Genomic DNA, 18,395 nt, shown 5'->3' on the forward strand with positions numbered 1-18,395 from the left:
CAGCAATATGTGGAGCCTGTTTGAGCCTGTGTTTGCAATGTACAACACTAAATATGATGAGAGAAGAGAGAGAGAGAATAAGAGAAAGAGCGCAGCAAGCTTTGGAGGTGGCAGAAATTTGAAGATGTAAGAGTATTGTAAAACACTAAAGCTGGCACCGGGGGCCCTGCTGCTGAGAAACGAGTCACAGGAACAACTTTTTAGCTTTGGTAACTCAAAATCCCATTGACATTTGCAATTAGGGCTTGAAGATATGGAAAAAAAATGTTTTGTTTTGTTGTTTTAACCAAATCATTGTCATCATCAAACCATTGCCTGTTTTTTAATCATTGCATAAATCATATTTTTATAGGAAAGCTTTTCATTTTAATGAAAAATTAAAAACATTTTGTGTCCTTTTGCTCTGTTTTGCCCCAATGCACACTTTTATTTTAGCTCTTAACATTGTTTTATTCAATTTAACTGTATATTTCTCTGTTTTATTCATATGCACTTTGTAACTTTTTATTTTATTTTTTTATTAATGTAAAAACGGACTGAGCATCAGCAATGACCTGAGTTCACAATAGCGAGCTAAAAGGATAAATACCATGTGATTGCAATCGCAATAACGCAATAAATTCCATAAAAACGACTAACTAGCAGCAATAAACACAGTAAAAAGGATAAAAAAGTGAAATAGCAACCAAATCTTTCATTAGTGAAAAACATACAGAACAATAACAGAAAAACGTTAAAATGCTGAAAATAAAAAAGTAAAAACAATGAATAATGTCATGTCTGTGAATTAACCAAAGCAGGAGCCCTGTGCAGTAACTATATTATCCACCATACACAGACACATACCTGTTGAATTTCATACCTCGTTTCATATATCTGGTGCAAAAAAAAACTAAAAGCTTATTTACTGACCTCAGTGCTGATCTGAGGAGTTTGAAGGGATAAAGATTCCTGTGAGCGTGTGTGATGAGAAATGGATTTAATTTTTTTTAAAAAGTACCTTCTAATAGAGATCAATGAAAGATTGCACTTAACACAAAAGTTAGCTGAGAAGCTGCAGGCCAACTAAAGTAATAACATCAATCTTTCTACTTATAAAATAAACAACATATTCGTGTTAAAGTTACCAAATAATTTGACAGTGCTCGATAGCTGGATCGAACAAAGACAACAGCTCCACAATCTTCGATAAAGTCTGACAACAACAATATGAAAGAAGTTACTGATTTTGGCTGCACTTGTTTCTTTTCTACATCTGCTTCTCTCAGGGGGTGTGGGTTTTATTTTCACAAAAAGGATTTAATAGAAGTGTTAGCCTATTGAGATTCTGAACAGAGCAGTGTTTTGGGGCCTAATCCAGAATGAAAAAACAACCCTGTGTTTAGAGATCCATTCACAGGAGCCAGAACTCTCTAACCTCTCTCCTTCTCTCTCAGCAGTCCATCTCAAACAGTTTGAGCTTATATGATTTACGTGAGCAGATAAGGGGAGTCACTAGCAGCAGCGGGGCAGACAGTTTGCTCCCGCTGAGCTGGACTGCGGCCCAGTCGGCCGAGGCTCCGCAGTGGGAGAGAGACGTATCACAATTGTCATCCATCAACGTGATCAGCTGGGTCAGCCGCTGCTCAGATGAATGAAATAAAAGCGCTCTCATGCATCTATCTCCTCAACAAACCCCTCAACAAGGCAGACCAGAGATTAGTACCCTTCTCTGGTTGCTAGGGGGTGGGCAATATGGCCCTAAAATAATATCATGATATTTGAGGTTATTATTGTGATGACAATATTCTTAATGATATGACAAAATACTGAAAAATATAAAAGCGATTTTATCATTCATTACAAGAACATACCATTGCAAGAAAATACGTGTTTAGTTTATATGCAAGCAAAAACATAACAGTTTGCCTTTAGATATTCGCTTTAAAAAATATATAAAAAATATCTGTCATTTCTATAGTTTGTAAAAAACAACATTAACCAGTAGTGTATTTGCTCTCAGCCATGCTTGTTGTTTCTGTGCGTAACGGTGTGACGTATTTATGTGCACATGTAGGAGTATTGCCAATATGATTTCTTTTAATCATATTAAAAATCATACCAGTATTATCCTGAACGATATGATACAGCACACCCCTACTGGTTGGCAGGGGATTTTTTGGCCTCTTTCAGCTCAAATGAAAAAAAGAGACACTGAAAAGTTTAATGACTAAGACGCACCAATTTATCCACCAAACATCGCGATCGGCCAATATTTCCATTGCTGAGTGTTGACAAATAAGATGACATACACAAATGGCGGTGGCCGATGATTTTCTGTTGTGTTGCACTTCGCACTCCGAGAGTGTGATGCAGTGTATAACCGAACAGTATATATATTTCAATAAACGGTCCAGCTCTAAAAATATTAAATCAATGAGCAGCAGCAGATGTTTACATCATTGCCGGCCACAAAAAAAAAATGAATATATGGTAAACCCTGGAACTGAGCATTAGGCGAGGTAAAAGTTCTCATGATGTGTTCAATGTAATCTTGTCTATTTATATGACTGCCTTATTAATCAGACCTGCAGCCACATCACCATGGTGACGTCTCAGTTCTTCCTATAAAACTTTTGAGAATGACATTAATTAACCTTCTCTGACAAAAACAGAAGTTAATCCTTAGTGTATATTTAGCTTTGGCAGTTTAATGTCATCCTCGAGATCTGTGTTAACTCCGTGACATTTGCTCAAAGGTCATTAATTACGTGGTCCTGCGGGCTGCATGTGAGTTGTTTGTATGCTTGGAATTCACTCCACTGGATCACCGTTCTTGGATTTTGGCGTCTGAGCCGCTTGTCACACTTGTGGCGCCCAGAGGATTTACAAGGCTCGAGAGATCCAATATGTTTTATAGCTCTTTGAAAGAATTACATGCTGTGAATCCTGCTTGTATATAACAGTAGCTGTGTAGCTGTGGTCGTCTTTGACATATATATGATGCCTGGCCTCCCTCCTGAAAGTAGTCATTTATCATCACTAGACCTGTAGTTGCTGTAAAATGCTGATAAACGACCTTTTTTAGTGCATATGGCTATTTCATGTAAACGACAGGAAAAGGCAGGACTAAACCAGAAAAAAATATTATATAGCATGACTGTTGCTTTTAGAGGTTTAAAATCCTCCAAGCTGCATTACAAAAAAAAAGGAGTTTGTCATTGCTTTCCAAAATGACACATGTAAGCCATTTGTGATCCAACACGCCTCCTTTTTTCAAATCCAAAACCGCAGGGTGACAGTAGTAGAAATCATTCATATGATGAAGCAGTTGCAGCTTAGGTTTAGGCAACAAAACTTGAGGTAAGGTTTAGGAAAAGATTAGGGTTTGGGTTGAATTATGTTGGTACGATTGTTATGTAACTTAAGTCACGTAAAGAATTAACTGATGTTACGTACATGCATAAGTTGAGTATGTTATGTAATTCCTACCAAAGCTGGTGTAAAAATTCTGATAAACGCGACAGTACTTGTTTTTCTCCAGTACTATACTCAGATGCAGCTCTTTTGGACATGATGAGGCAACATATAAGTGTGTCTCTTGTTTGCCGCTAAATGCCAAAAGAAGGAAAAAGAACGGCACAGAACAACGACAACAAGCAGAAGATGAAGCAAATTACAAAGCACATAAAATCAAATAAAAGGAAAACTGCTCCCGTGCTAAAAAGTTACAAATCTAAATAGAGCTTTAAGTTTGTCTGGACAGACAGATTTTATCCGTCCCCTCTGCTAACAAACAGCTTATCACAGCACTTTGAGCCCACTTTTACTGCAGTGTTTTACAATGCATATGGAGACCTTGAAATGTAGCCAGATAACTAACATTACATCAAGCTCATCATAGCTTTGCATTGGCAGCATGAGAAGAGGTTAGCAGAGACAAGTGCGCCACACCACAGTCCATCACAGTGGAAGTAATACGATATAATTACAGTCTCACTCAGACCAAATCAATATCTGCTGAATGAGAATTAGCTTTAACGAGAAATTTATTGGGTTGCAATGAAACGGACACTGCGGGTTATTTCTGTGTTAATGTTTTCATAAATTCATAAAGGAGTCCTCGGAGGAACACAGTGCATGATGGGAAGATTCCCTACACATACAGGAGTGCTAAATTAAAATTAGATCCAATTTCAAGTATATTTTCCACAGCAGTGTCAAATCTGTAAGAGAAATATGAAAGCAAAGCCACTTTAATGAAACCATCCGGCCTCAAAGTCCACTTATGGTATTTGTTTTTTTTAAGAGTTTTTAACCAAATCACGCAAATACATGGAGAAATAAATCAGTTAACATGCTGATTACAACTACACCACATGTACATGTACAAACTACAGACAAGATGTTTAAACTGTTAAATGTTTTAACCATAAATGTGTTTAAAAATACATTAGCGCTGAGTAGATGCAGGCTTCCTTCTGCGCAGTGATTCGGTTGGCAGGAGTAGTTCGGTAGAAAGAAAATAGTTCCTATGTCAGACTGCTTACAACAAGGTCTGTGGATTATCTTAAGTAATTTTAAGATACATTGCTGTTGGGTTTTTCAAATGCATTTTTTTTTGTGCTTTGAGTACCACAAGCCGAATGCCATCTAGTTTCATTATATTTGAGTGAACATCTCTATGGCCAAAATCTCCAACACTCCGCAACTCATATCCTAAACAATCTAGATTGATGAACAGCCCTACAGGTAAGAGGGAATATAGCATCTTATATTTGGGGGTGGACTGTCTCTTTAATATGCCAATACTATACCTGCAGACTAAATAGGAGAATGACTTAAAGCCACAATGAGGCTCTCAGGATCCGTAGACAAGACGACACCGATCATCTGCAGGGCAACACAGAACCAAACAGTTGATTTTTTCGATGACAAAATGTTGATTATGATGTATTTAGCTTTGCGGGAATGTGTAAAGAACATAGATCTGGTAGGTGTATGAGTGTCATCCTGAGATTCTTCTAATGACGGATGACTGATACAGACTGAAATAACTCAAAACAGCTCAAACATTTAAGTATGACAATTACAGCCATAATTCAGCGTGCCATCCATGACAGCAAAGTGCATTCACAACAAATGAGTGTAGTCAGTGCCAGCCGCTGTGCGGTGAAGGCGATGAATTATTAATTGTTTTCATTATTTCTGATGAACACTGACTAGTGCACTTGAATCACATTTTTCATGCTGATTGTTTAGTGATTTACTGGTGCAGGTCTGCAACATCATTAAGACAAACATTGACATTTTTGATTGTAATAACCCAAATAAGGTCATAGGTGTAATAATGATATATAATCAATCAAATACTAGCCATGTTTATAGAGTATTCTAACTATGACTCTTAGTCGAGTCAGTTATTTCACTGCATTGTGAGACATTCGGGAAATCCAGCTGCCTGATGACTCACGCTCCTCCGTCTGAGTCACCTCTCATCGGATGAGGGTATATCACAGCAGCAACATGACAGAAAGATTTAGATAGAGAATGGCAGCCTTTGAGGTTGAGGCGCAAATAAGAAGCGCTGACTCTAACTGTATCTTCACCTGCTGTCACTACAAAGGAATCAGGATATGTGTTTGAATAAATAAAAGTCATAGCAAAAGCAAGGTGTTATTTCCTCCTAAATGTATTTAATTCGAGGTAATGTCATGCAATTATTTAGATATGTTCAACAAACTTTCGTTTTATTTTTTAAATGTATTTATTTATTTTCAATTTTTTTTTATTGGGGGTTTTACGGCTCAATGAATGCTTCAAAGCGTTTTTTTTTCCTCAGTGGCAGTTTGTGACTCTCAGGTCGGATAATTGATCTCTTAATCCATTCACATCTGATCAAATCAGATCAATCGATGAGAGAAACATCTGTAAGTGAAAGCAAACTTTTAGACCCAGCAAAAGTTTCACTTTCACTGTGTCTGACATTCTGCTATAAGTGCGGTATCCACTGTATATTTCAACAGTGCTCCTAATGCACGGCCCATCTCCAAAAGTAGAACATGTATTCATGGCAGCAGATGTTTTAATCATGGCATACTGCCACAAATACATGAATGTGTGAGAAAACCTGAAACCAGTGGTTGAGGCACAGTAGCTACATCCACTGTTATATACAGTCTGTAGTCAATACTACTCGACTACAAACGGATTACAAACAAGAAACATAAGAGTGCCAACACCAAAATCCTGTCCTGTCACCTACAGATTCTGCAGAATCTATTTATAGAGATTATCCCACAATGCACCTAAAATAAAGCCTGACATGTCAGCATATAATTCATGGACATACAGTATATACAAAAGTCTTCTCATTGATTTTTGAATAAGTTGACCAATTTCCTTTACCTGTCAGGTAAAGGCCCTTAACTATATCAAACTACTTTGTAGTTTGGCCAGTCTCCACCCAAAAAAGGTAAATTTACAAGAGAATAGAAAGACATTTGTCTGTATAGTTACAGAGCCTGATAACCACACACCTTGCAGACAGGTATAAATTTCCATCTAGAATCTAAACACCCAGGATGTGTATGTAAGTGGAGAGAAATCCAGAGCACGAAACAGAAAAAAAGAGATTAGAGAAAGAGAGATTTCCTTCTGGGGGCCACTGAGTCAGACAGGGATGATGTATTGTTCTTTTTTCTATTTTTTTTTTTAAACTGGGTTCTTTGCTTCTTGGTTTCTGGACGGTGGGGGACGGTATCACCACGCTACAGAGCCGGTGGTGTTTATTTACACTTCAGATACGGGGAAGACCTCAAAATCCCAAAGAAGGCTTTGAATCGCAGCCTCTCTTGTTTGTTTACACAAAGAAGCCATGGCGTTAAATCTGCGGTGAAGCACGCCCCAAAATGCAACAACATTTTACATTTTTGCCAACTGCTCCTCTGTATGTGTCTCTGTTGGGCAGAGGAGGAAGCTACTTAATTAAACAGCATGCTCCAGTGCTCTGCTGTTACCTGTCGATTGGTTTTGTCTATGCAGTATCACCAAACCCCATCCATCATGTGTCATGCATGTCATCTAATGTAATGATCCTTTTCGCCTCACCCTACACGGTTCAGATTTAAAACATGGTGTAAGGTGTGCACGTGTGTGAGGTGTGTGACAGTCAGAGCAATAAGAGATGAGCTGTCAGGCATGACCTGAATGCTAAAATCAACATCCATGACTGTGCAACATCCCGAGAGCCAATTCAAATCTCACATTAACATTTTGGTGTTTTCCTCGTATTGGATTTTGATTTACTATAGACAGTTTTATAGGGAAAAAACTCCACTGAGACTGACTTTGGCAATTTTAGAAAAAGCACCACTAAAGCATAAAAAGTGTGTCCTGCTTTATCTTGGTACCTGTGTCATTTTAGAAACAGGACTGCATTTAAAATCGATGCAATCCCTCTACACTAAACCGCACTCTTTAATCTTGTGTATCTTAATGTCAGAAGTGACACTTAGATATGTCACTTCTGACATTTCCTGTAAACAGCAGTTGCATCCATCAATGTATAATTAATTGACCTGTCCTTTCACGCATCTGCAAATAAAACACCATGTGTTTCTCTATAAAAAATAAATAAATAAACAATATAGCAGCACCTGATGTGTATGTGTGTGAGCATTTTTTTAATAATTATATTTATTTATTTATATTTATAAATAAATGAAGGCTACTCTTAATTTTTTACTTAGAATGCAATATAAAGATCTAGGTAAGATACTGCTACTGAACTAAAAAACATATTTTTGCCTTAGACACAAATGTGGTAATTCAGCATCACACCACAGAAAACCTGATGTCCAAACCAACAGTAAATTCCATTTCTTGGTTGCACAGGCCCTTTGCAGCCTGTGCAACCAACTGATTATCCATTTTAAGTATTCAACCACCTTCCTCTCCATGTCTCACTAACTGATCTCCAGTTCACATAGTAATAATAACAGTATTTGCATGTCATAGCGGTGCTCCATGGTTGCAAAATGCAACTAATTAGTCACAGTGGAGTTTTACAAAAGCCAAGCTTTTTGTATGTATCTGTGAGAAGAAAAGAGCCATAGGAGGGAGGGAAAAACAAAACACCTGTATCAGTGTCTTATGCTAAACCCCCCCATTCAGTATCGCTTCCCAGCCTTTCCATGTTTGTTTGGTGCCGTGCATTGTGTAGACGCCCCCTCTGCCACACGGATGACACAAAGTGTTATCAGATGACAAAAATAATATAGCATAATTTGAAACAACAGATTTTTTTTTTTTTATCGCCAGACAATATATTTCCTCATATCAGTTTCACAAGACACCACAAACTTCACGGTAGCTTAGGAAATCAATCTACAACAACCTCTTAAAAACAGCCATGTCAGCCTTCAATTATTTTCACCAGTGAGGGGCCAAGTACTTGTAGGTTATCAGAGGGCCATGGGCCCCCCGGGCCTCTTTTGGGGCGCCACTGACACCACAGCGCGTAACAAGCAGCCTATTTTTAAACCATATAAATTACGCAGCCTGTGCATCTTAAAGCAGCAAAAGAAACATAGAGCACGACCAAAACAGCAACAGAGATGTTTAAAGCAAAATGAACTCCACAGCTGCACCCGCAAACACAACGCAAAGGAGAGATTTGCACAATATATAATGCGACGCAGAGACAATACACACAAACGAGTGTGTAGCGTTAGTGCGAGTGTGTTGTTGTACTCACCTGTCAGCGAGCCGCATCCTCCCAGCTTAATATCCACCGAGTCCCTCCGTCCCAGTATAACCAGTCCATTCGGCCACTTTGTTCCAGTATAACCAGTCCACTCTTCCTTTCTGTCCCAGTGTCGTCCTCAAAGTTTGGGAACACGTCGAGCTCCATTAGCATGCTAACGTTTAGCAGCCCGGCCAAGCTCACCTGTGCCGAGGTGCGTTACATTTGGGTCCTTTCTGGGCGGGTGCTCCCTAAAAGTTCAGTGTGTTTCATTTAGGGGCATATTTTGGCGAACAAAAAAAAGTAAAAAAAGTACAGTTTATAACTATTTTTCTTTCATTTATAATCACCTAAAACTAAGAACTGGTATTTCATTACCTGAGGATGAGCTGTTTATATCAGAGCAGGTCCTCTTCATACTGTTTCTACAGGAGCCTGGAGGGGACAAACTACTGGCACTAGCTAGGGCCATTACATTTTTGCATTTTTTTGAGATTAAGAGTTAGTGATGCTATGAATTAATTACTGCTGGTTTGTTCCCTTTCTTTTTTTTGTAACACTATTACTATTACTATGTGTCTTAGTAGTGACTGTTTTTTATTTTATTTTTATATTGTATGGTTTGGTTCAATTAGGTTGATCTGCTCTTTATTTAGAGATTTATTATATATTAATCTATGACTTAACCTTACATCACTGTGGTGTGTTTTCAATTCAGATTTTTTTAAGTTACCTCCACCCCTGGTAGTTTGGTGTGTGTGTGTGTGTGTGTGTGTGTGTGTGTCTTTGTGCATGTCTGTGTTTGAGGGTTAACTAATTCCCAGGACAGCTGCACGGGCGCAGACACACAGACACAGCCTACACACACAATATATGTGATAATAGGGCTTGTAATTGGGGGATTCAGGACTTGTTCTGTGAATGCAAATACCTCAGCTGGTTACCAAGGGCAGCGTCTCCATGAGGACAGCGTGGAGGACGACTTTTCTCTCCTTGTTTACCTTGAGTGGGATAATCCATAAGGAGAGGGATGAATAATGATGATGTTTTATGTTATTATAGATTCCAAACAAGGGTTCAAACATGTTTTCTAGTCCAGGTCCCCAAAGATCCCAATTTAATCAGACAGCCATATGTTCAAGCTGTTGTTAATATTTAACTGTATGATTGATTAACATGTTCATTCATTTTCTCCTGTGGGAAATCATATTCAATCAAAATCCTCTTTTTCCAGTGAAGCTGTCATGTACTTTTACTTCCTCAAATCCCACTTTGACACCCAGTGATTTACAAAATGGAAAAAATCTGGGGGACCTCATTGTGAATGGCTCATGGGAAATGTCAGGTCTTTGTATTCTATGTGAGATGAGCCTACAGGAGTCAGGAGTGAGCGCTTGAGGGTGGTTTGGCCTTCACTTGACTGGGCAGGGATCCTGGGAGGTGAGGTGGAAAACAGCAGAGCGCTGGGCTTGCATCTCTGGGGGCGGCTGTGTGAGCTGCAGGCAGAGTTACCCGCTGAGAGAGGGGCTAAATTCAGAGCCGCTCTGGGATTTCACAGTGTGATGCTCAACATGTCCCAGGGCCTCACCTGGGAGAGATATAGGTAAGAAGTAACTCTGATAGATAATTGATTTCTAATGTGAGATGAGGTCGCCATCTCCTGGGAAAAAAATATAATGCATCCACATTTGAGTATTTAGCAAGTTAGCTCCCTCTGCTGGTATTCACCATATATTTTTTTCTGCCAATTGACTAATCAAACAATTAACTTACTTAACTAACTTACTTACTGCTGCCTTTTAAATTTTCTTTTTTATTTTCTTATTTATAATAATAAATATATAAATCATGTGCAGAAATAATACATAGCCAATGCTTCCCAGTATTAAAACCATCTGCATAATCACCAGAATAAATGCTGGGATTGTACATTTCTACAAACCAGATACAATTTTGTATATTATACCTTTAAACTTAACATTTCTTCACTCTTTGAAAACGTCATAGCTTTTGGCTAAGTTTAGGCACAAAAATCACTTTGTTTTGGGTTGAAAAAGATCATGTTCTGGCTTAAAATACCAGATTTTTGGAACTAGAATCAAGTCTCAGTAAACAGGCAACTGTTTTTTGTGGTACTATAGTGAAAAAGTTGCTTAAAACATGGGGCAGGTTGCTAAAAAACAAACAGTTTTGTGTTTATTGGTCACCATCACTTAGGTGTCTCACCTACTGATGATAGTCAGCTCATATATGTCACTTTATAAGCGTTGCAATAATAAAAATGAAATGTAGACATATAACATATCTGTGGTTTGCAGAAGCATGCAATGCCAACATTTTCATCTGGCAACTGGTAATTCTACACCCACAAAGTTAAACTTTTTTGGCTCGATGCTCCACTGAGCAGCTTACATAGGAATACATGGGGCCTTGCCTCTAAGGCTGTATCCAATTCATTTTATACATCCATGGGGAGGACCCACAAATCCCCAGCTAAAGCCCACACCCTTGGTTGCTCCAGTGCCATTAACCCCTTTAAACCTGAGTAAATTGGTTTGATTTCTTTGAAAAACATGGAGGGAAAAAAAGGTTATGACCAGCTTGGCAAAAATGCCCCACAAACTGTAAGAAATTAGTAAAAGGTTATAAAAAAATACATTCAAAGATTTTAAAAATAAATAAATAAAAAGGAATAGATATCCAGAAAGAGATATTTATAATCATTATAATTATATATTTAAAATTATGTTACAGAATGGAAATGTATACATATATATTTTTTGATTTTTCATCACTTTTTGGGTCATTTTCTTGTTTGATATTGTTTTTTACTTTTCTTTTTGGTTATTTTCAGCTAATTTTCTTGTAGCTTTTTTTTTTTTTTACTAATTTCTTGCTCATTTTTGAGTCATGTATTGTCACTTTGCTCTCTGCATTTTCCCCATGTTTTTGAAAGAAATTCAATATACTCAGGTTTCAAAGGGTTAAACGAAGATATCTCACCATTTAACTTATGCATCTTCTCTTGGGTGTAATATATCCTCTGCAGGATCATAAAAAGTGAAGTAGGTTTCTGCAGTCTATTTGAGGCTGCAATTTGATGCACATGTCCTGGATGGCAAGACTGAATGAAATTGTACACACATTTCATATCTTTATGTATAATAAGCAAAAACCTTAACCTAATAAGAAATAACAAAGCTATAAACTCAGAGGTTAATTTGCAGAATGCCAAATGTTTATTGGCTCTACCAGCGTGAAATTCCCACAAACATTTCTGCATCCCTCAGCTTCTTGACCTCTCAGCAAAACAAAAACATCACATCCTGTCAAGCTTAATCCTTGAGCGTCATGAAATACCACAAATAAAATGCCACAGTTTTGCAATATCCTCTATAGCACCACTTTTGGCTTGGATTGCATCCAGATGACGTCTCCTCACATCTGATGCAATTGTTTGCCCTTCATAAATCTTAAACAGGCAGCCTCTTGGTGTGGAGGAATTTTAACAAGCGGAGCTATCGCTGATGAAGTGAACCTGACATCCAAACAGCGGCCAGTCAAGTGGAAATAAAGAAAAACAAGCTAATAGAGCGGCTTCTGTGATCTTCACTCCCGAGCTGTTTGATGTTTGGTCGAAATATTGCACAAACATTTTAGGTTTAGCCGAAGCCATGTGTGCATGAAAGCTGTGAAAAACTGATATGAAAGCTTTGAAGGGGACAAGATGATGTTGTTGCTGAAAACAGCCCTCCTGCAGTCCCTGCAGCTGCCTCTACATCACCCCTGACCCCCTTTCCCCCTCCAAGAGACAGAAAGGCCTCCATCAAGCTGTACACACATGTAAGAGCACATGCACACACAGCACAATGCAGGAAGAGTGTCGAGCCTTTAAACTGCAGTAATTACTTGCTGAAGCTTGGAAGAGAGCTGGCTTTGTTCCCTGCTCAGACTGGGCGGAGTGGTGGGACAGCCAATAAGGGTAGAAAAACATGCGGGTAACTTTGGGTGAGAGGAGGCCATGTTGAGGCTCATGCACATTCACTAAACTGCTGCAAATGTGTGTGTGGAGGGGTTAACAGGAAGCACAAAGAGGACCGTTGATTCCTGTTTTGGGAAGCACTGAAGGAATAGAAGTGGAAAAGATTTGGATACCATAAAAAGAAAGAGGTAAGAACTACATTTCTTAGGATTAATACCATGAAGACTTTAGTGTGGTCAGTTTGAGGTGTGAAATCTGCAGCCACACAGAGAGATGGATGTGAAGAAGGAGAAGGCTGACAAAGAGGAGAAGACAGAAGAGGAGGTGGTGCGCCTCAAGAGAGAGATCGGCCTGCTGCCTGCCGTGTGCTTCATCATCGGCACAGTGGTGGGCAGCGGGATCTTCATCGCACCAAAGGGAGTTCTGATGAACAGTGGCAGCGTGGGGCTCTCTCTGCTGGTGTGGGCGCTGTGTGGGGTCCTATCTTTGTTTGGTAAGATGTCTAATGGTATACTTCATCTCCTCTGTCTTAATAAAACCTTTTAGTAGCTCATTTCTATGTGGTAGTTGAACTGAATTTTATCTTGTTTTCATTTACATGGAATTAAATATATTTAAAAATCTAAATTTTTTTCCTGAACATCTTTTAACTACATGGCTGTTGGGTTTTTAAACACACTTTAGGCCCTAATGTCTTTGTAATGGACAGTTAATGATTGATTGTTTCATATTCACTAAAACTAACTTTGATGACAACTACTGTATCTAAATATAGTATACATATATATATATATATATATATATATATATATATATATAATATATATATATATATATATATATAGTATAAGGCCTATATGTATTGAGGCCTTAATTTGTTCTATTTATTTATTATGGTGTATATTGGTTGTGTTGACTACTGTAGCAAACCAAATTACCCTTCGGGAACAATAAAGATTTTTGAATTGAATTGAATCAAATTAAAAGCCTTTAAAGAATTAAAAAAAATATCCATTTAAAAATTCATAATTTCCTTTTTCCTATTCAATGTAGAATAATGACATAAAAATAATTAATCATTGCATTTTGTGGTTATTTTTACTTTTTAAATTTATTTTTGGATAACATCATGTAGTCCAAGTGCACATTTGTTTTAAGCATATAGGTCAATACATTTTTCAATCCATCAATTTGTCAAATTGTTATAGTAATTATTCACTAAAATATGCATATCTATGTGTCCATTTGGCAAGTTTATGAGTTGCATAATATATAATAATAAAACATAAAAACAAATTTACAAAAAAATTTTTTTTTTTTTTTTTTATGTCTAAGTTTGGCATTTGTCCAGATTGCCCATTTCCAATGCAAACAGTGATGAAATACTCTTCACTGCACTTCAAACTCTACATGTCATTTGTTTTTTCATGGTCTGCTCTTTACCATCAGGGGCCCTGTGCTATGCTGAACTGGGCACCAGTTTTTTACAAAATCAGGGGGCCACTACACTTATCTGCTGGAGACACTGGGACCACTGCCTGCCTTTTTACGACTCTGGGCTGAGTTCTTATTTATCAGGTCGGTTTAGATTCCTTTCATCCAGTTTGTCCTGACTTAAATTAAATTTCACACCAAGTAACAAGCATTTTTGTTTCTCTCCAGGCCGTCTGTGGCTTCCTATGTGTCCCTTGCTTTTGGCCGCTATGTGGTGGAGCCGTTCTTTGTGCCCTGCGCTGCTCCGACAGGGCTAATAAAACTTGTCAGCATCCTGGGAGTGAGTGAGTGGTTTTATACGTCATCCTTTCTATCCAATACCATTATACCAGTGGTGTAATTTACAGGGGAACAGAGCAGCCATGTCTCTTGTTGTGCTGGGCCCCTTCACTATAAACAGTCCAAAAAAATGCTTTATTGGAATTTTGTTCTAGTTGTGATTGAAAAGAATTAAAAGAATGTCAAAATTCTGAAAAAAGGAGTTTAAAGTGGTAACAGTATCTGTTATAGTGGAGCTCGGAGTCTCCCTTTTTGAATACTCTTACATATTAATGTAAAAATCTAAATTTTAGTCCTCTTTTTGCACATTTTTGCTGTACGCACCACCTCTTTTACTTTTGTGCAAAGTTTCATAATCATAGCATAATAATATATTACCTTAAGTAAAAGTAACTTTTAATAAAAACTTTGTATTTAAATCTATTTTTATAATAAATATATATTTTGACGCTTATATCGCTTTGGGGCATGGGGCAGATATCAGGGCAAATACAGTGCAAATTTGAACAAGATCCAATAAACAGGTGAACAGTTACATGAGTTTAAAACGGTACCACACCATCTGCAGAGTGGTACAATGCTGTACTTTTTCAGCTTATATATATACTGTATACATACATACATATATATATATATATATATATATATATATATATATATATATATATATATATATATATATATATATATAAGCTACCACCTTTGAAATCAAATTTACGCCCCTGAATTACATTACCTTATACATCCATGGAGTGCAAAATATAGATCCATAAACTTTTATTTTAAAGTTTTTTGGTTTGTTTTTTTTTTGTCTTTGTGTCTGTAGCGTTTGTCGTGGCGATCAACTGCTGGAGTGTGACCATGGCCTCTCGCACTCAGATCACCTTGACTTTCATTAAGACGTTTGCTCTGGTCCTCATCATTATCCCTGGAGTCATCGCACTGGCCAAAGGTGGGAGGATTTAATAGTTTCTCCTAAAGGGTAACAGATTGCTTTGCAGCTGTTTGGCCCGGCAAATGATCATTATTTGATAAAAGCTTCTTTCTTCTGCATCATTTTCTTTCTAGGAAAAACGGAGAATTTCCAGAATGGTTTTGAGGTCGACTCATTAACACTGGATAGGTTGCCGCTAGCCTTCTACAATGGTTTATATGCTTATGGTGGCTGGTAAACAAGCATTTATTGCAGTTTAAATGCCATTTTTATTGTGTTCTCATACATGGAACCTTTAACTGACACTATGACCATATAATAACCAGTATTATTAAGACAACAACAATCAGCTCTGTATGCGTTTGTTGACAGCCTTGTCCTTTTTTTAGGTTTTACTTGAACTTTGTCACAGAAGAAGTCATAAACCCAAACAGGTATTTTACATCTGACATCTGCTCTTCACTCAATCTATTTTAAAAGCCTCATTGCCTTGAATATGCTATCATATCTGTGTGTGTGGCCTGTCTCGTCAGAAACATCCCGCTTGCAATAATCTGCTCCATGGTGACAGTGACGGTCTTTTATGTGCTTGTAAATGTGGCCTACTACACCATGATGACTCCGGCTGAGCTGCTGCTGTCTGAAGCTGTGGCTGTGGTCAGTGCTTTATCACATGCAAACGGAAATCTATAAGAAATATGCTCTTTGTGTTTAAATGGCGATCTAATTCTGTGTCTCTGCAGACGTTTGCTAACCGTGCTCTGCAGGGATTGGCGTCTGTGATTCCTTTACTTGTGGCGCTTTCCTGCCTCGGAGCGCTTAACGGTGGCTTCTTTGGGTCACCCAGGTAATCTGGGCACAGAAAGGTTATTATTGCCCTTAATGTGTGCTTTAAATCAGCCAGGAATGACTGCTAAAAGCCTTGTAAGTCTTACTTTTTGTGTTGCAGGATGCTGTTTGTGGGAGCCAGGGAGGGCCACTGGCCCGTGGTCTTTTCTATGATTCACATCCGCAGACACACACCTTTACCTGCTGTGCTGTTACTGGTAAAATTCTTCCCACACACTATAAACTGGAAAAGAAATCTGGCTGTTCAAATTTTTTTTTATCAATGTCATGAATGCATCTCACATTTTGCTTAACCGTTTGAAACTTGAGTAAATTCCTTTTGAAAAGATGGGAGAAGGCAATGAGCAAAAACAGGCAAGAACTTACGGCAGATTTTCCACAAATATGAACTGGAAATAGCAAAAAAAGTGAAAAACAAAAACAAGCAGGAAAACTAAGTGATGTTTTTTTTCCTGGATGTTTTTACCTAGTTTTTGTTTCTTATAATGCTATGGCAAAAAGTCTTTCTGGGCCTGAGGACGTCATATGACTGACCCAGACAGACACTTTTGGCCACTATGTAAAATTTGCTTCAGAGCCTGGTGCACTTCCTCGGGGCTTTTTTAAAATATAAGAAGCCTTTTATATTTGCATATTGTGCATATATTCTCTGTTTTAATTTTTGAGAAAAATGTCAAAAACTGTCCATTTTAAATGCAATACAGTGTAGGGTTCAGCGATTCCGTTTTAAAAGGGGAACCAGTTTTAAATTCTAATTCCTAATGGTACCTACAGCTATGATTTAAAAAAAAAGATGATGAATTGCAAGAATATAAGGTCGTTTATTCTTCACTGCATCACTATATTTCACAGTCACAAGCGAGGCAGACTGTGTTATGGATTTGTCATTAAAGCTGTATTGTCTGTCTCCAGTACCCACTGGTGGTTATGATGTTAATCAGGGGAGAGATCTACCAGCTAATCAACTTTGCCTCGTTTGCTCGCTGGTTTTTCATCGCCTTGGCAACCTTGGGGATGCTCATCCATCGATATCGCTTCCCAAACCACCCAAGACCTTTCAAGGTTAGTGTGCCAAACTGTACAATATTTTCCATTATATTTTACCCTAAACTGATCCTGCACTGCTTTATTTGCCTTTTTTGGTGACCCAAAGGTGCCCCTGGTCATCGCAGTCACCTTCACGGTGGTTTGCTTCTTCATCGTGGGTCTGTCTCTGTACTCGGACCCCTGGAACACAGGGCAAAGCTTTGCTCTCACACTCACCGGGGTCCCAGTTTACTATCTGATCATCCACCGCTATCGCTTACCCAGCAGATGGAGACGCATCTTTAGTAAGTTGCACCAAAATCTGCAAATCTGGTGCTTCTTACAGGTTTTTATGGGAAATTGCACTTAATGTTCAGCGTTTATGATTAAACATTTCAATCTTGTTTGGAAAATATGTTGCTCCATCTTGGATATACAGTATGTAGCTTAAAATTACATAACTCTACGTCAGTTCAGAAAATGTATTTTAAATTTACCTCACTCCACCCCACTGTATACATTTTTTCCTAAATATGGCAGGAATGAAAAGCTTCTCAACTCTTTCATAATTCTGACTCTCTTCGACATTCTCAGATTACTGCAGCAGGCAGCTACAGATCCTACTAGAAGTGGCTCAGCAAGAAGTGCAGACATACTGAGGACCCCAAAGATCGCTTTCTACTGACAGACTGGAGCTGGATACCACCTTAACAAGTCGCAAATCTTTTTTTGGTTAGAGTTCAAACTTGTGTCTTAACTGCCCATTTTGATAAAGATTTTTAAGACGCTTTTTTTGTGGAAATTTGAAACTGTAATGGAAACAAGTGTTGTTTTTGAGTTCTCTTGCAGAATTTTACCTAGACTGCATTAGATTTAGGTAATTTGTGTATGCTGGACATAAGTGCAGTGTTTTTAACAGCCATTGACACTGGAGTAAGAGGTGCTGTCCTCTACTGTTATTCTCCCTTAACATCTGAAACTCTTAGAAAGTTAAGTAAGAATCAATAAAGTCATTTTTGAAGAGACAATCTAGTTATGGTTTCAACTTTTATTCAAATATAAATAAAAATAGGCAACCTTGCTATGTAGATTTACATTTGCAGTAC

The 18,395-nt window shown here is 38.0% G+C and overlaps 1 protein-coding gene across 1 annotated transcript; it reads left to right on the top strand.

Moving 5' to 3' along the window:
- The first annotated feature begins 12,759 nt into the window (after positions 1-12,759).
- On the top strand, positions 12,760-18,307 carry si:ch73-352p4.8 (cystine/glutamate transporter). Its single transcript, XM_042511430.1, is given in 14 exon segments — positions 12,760-12,895; positions 12,954-13,200; positions 14,157-14,188; positions 14,191-14,285; positions 14,370-14,485; positions 15,307-15,432; positions 15,549-15,648; positions 15,804-15,848; positions 15,948-16,071; positions 16,158-16,261; positions 16,364-16,460; positions 17,176-17,325; positions 17,417-17,594; positions 17,884-18,307. Coding segments are annotated over 13 exon segments (1,452 nt in total). The 5' UTR covers positions 12,760-12,895; positions 12,954-12,980; the 3' UTR covers positions 17,949-18,307.
- Positions 18,308-18,395: the final 88 nt, after the last annotated feature.

This window comes from Plectropomus leopardus, chromosome 22, assembly GCF_008729295.1.
Source record: "Plectropomus leopardus isolate mb chromosome 22, YSFRI_Pleo_2.0, whole genome shotgun sequence".
Taxonomy (NCBI): Eukaryota; Metazoa; Chordata; class Actinopteri; order Perciformes; family Serranidae; genus Plectropomus; species Plectropomus leopardus.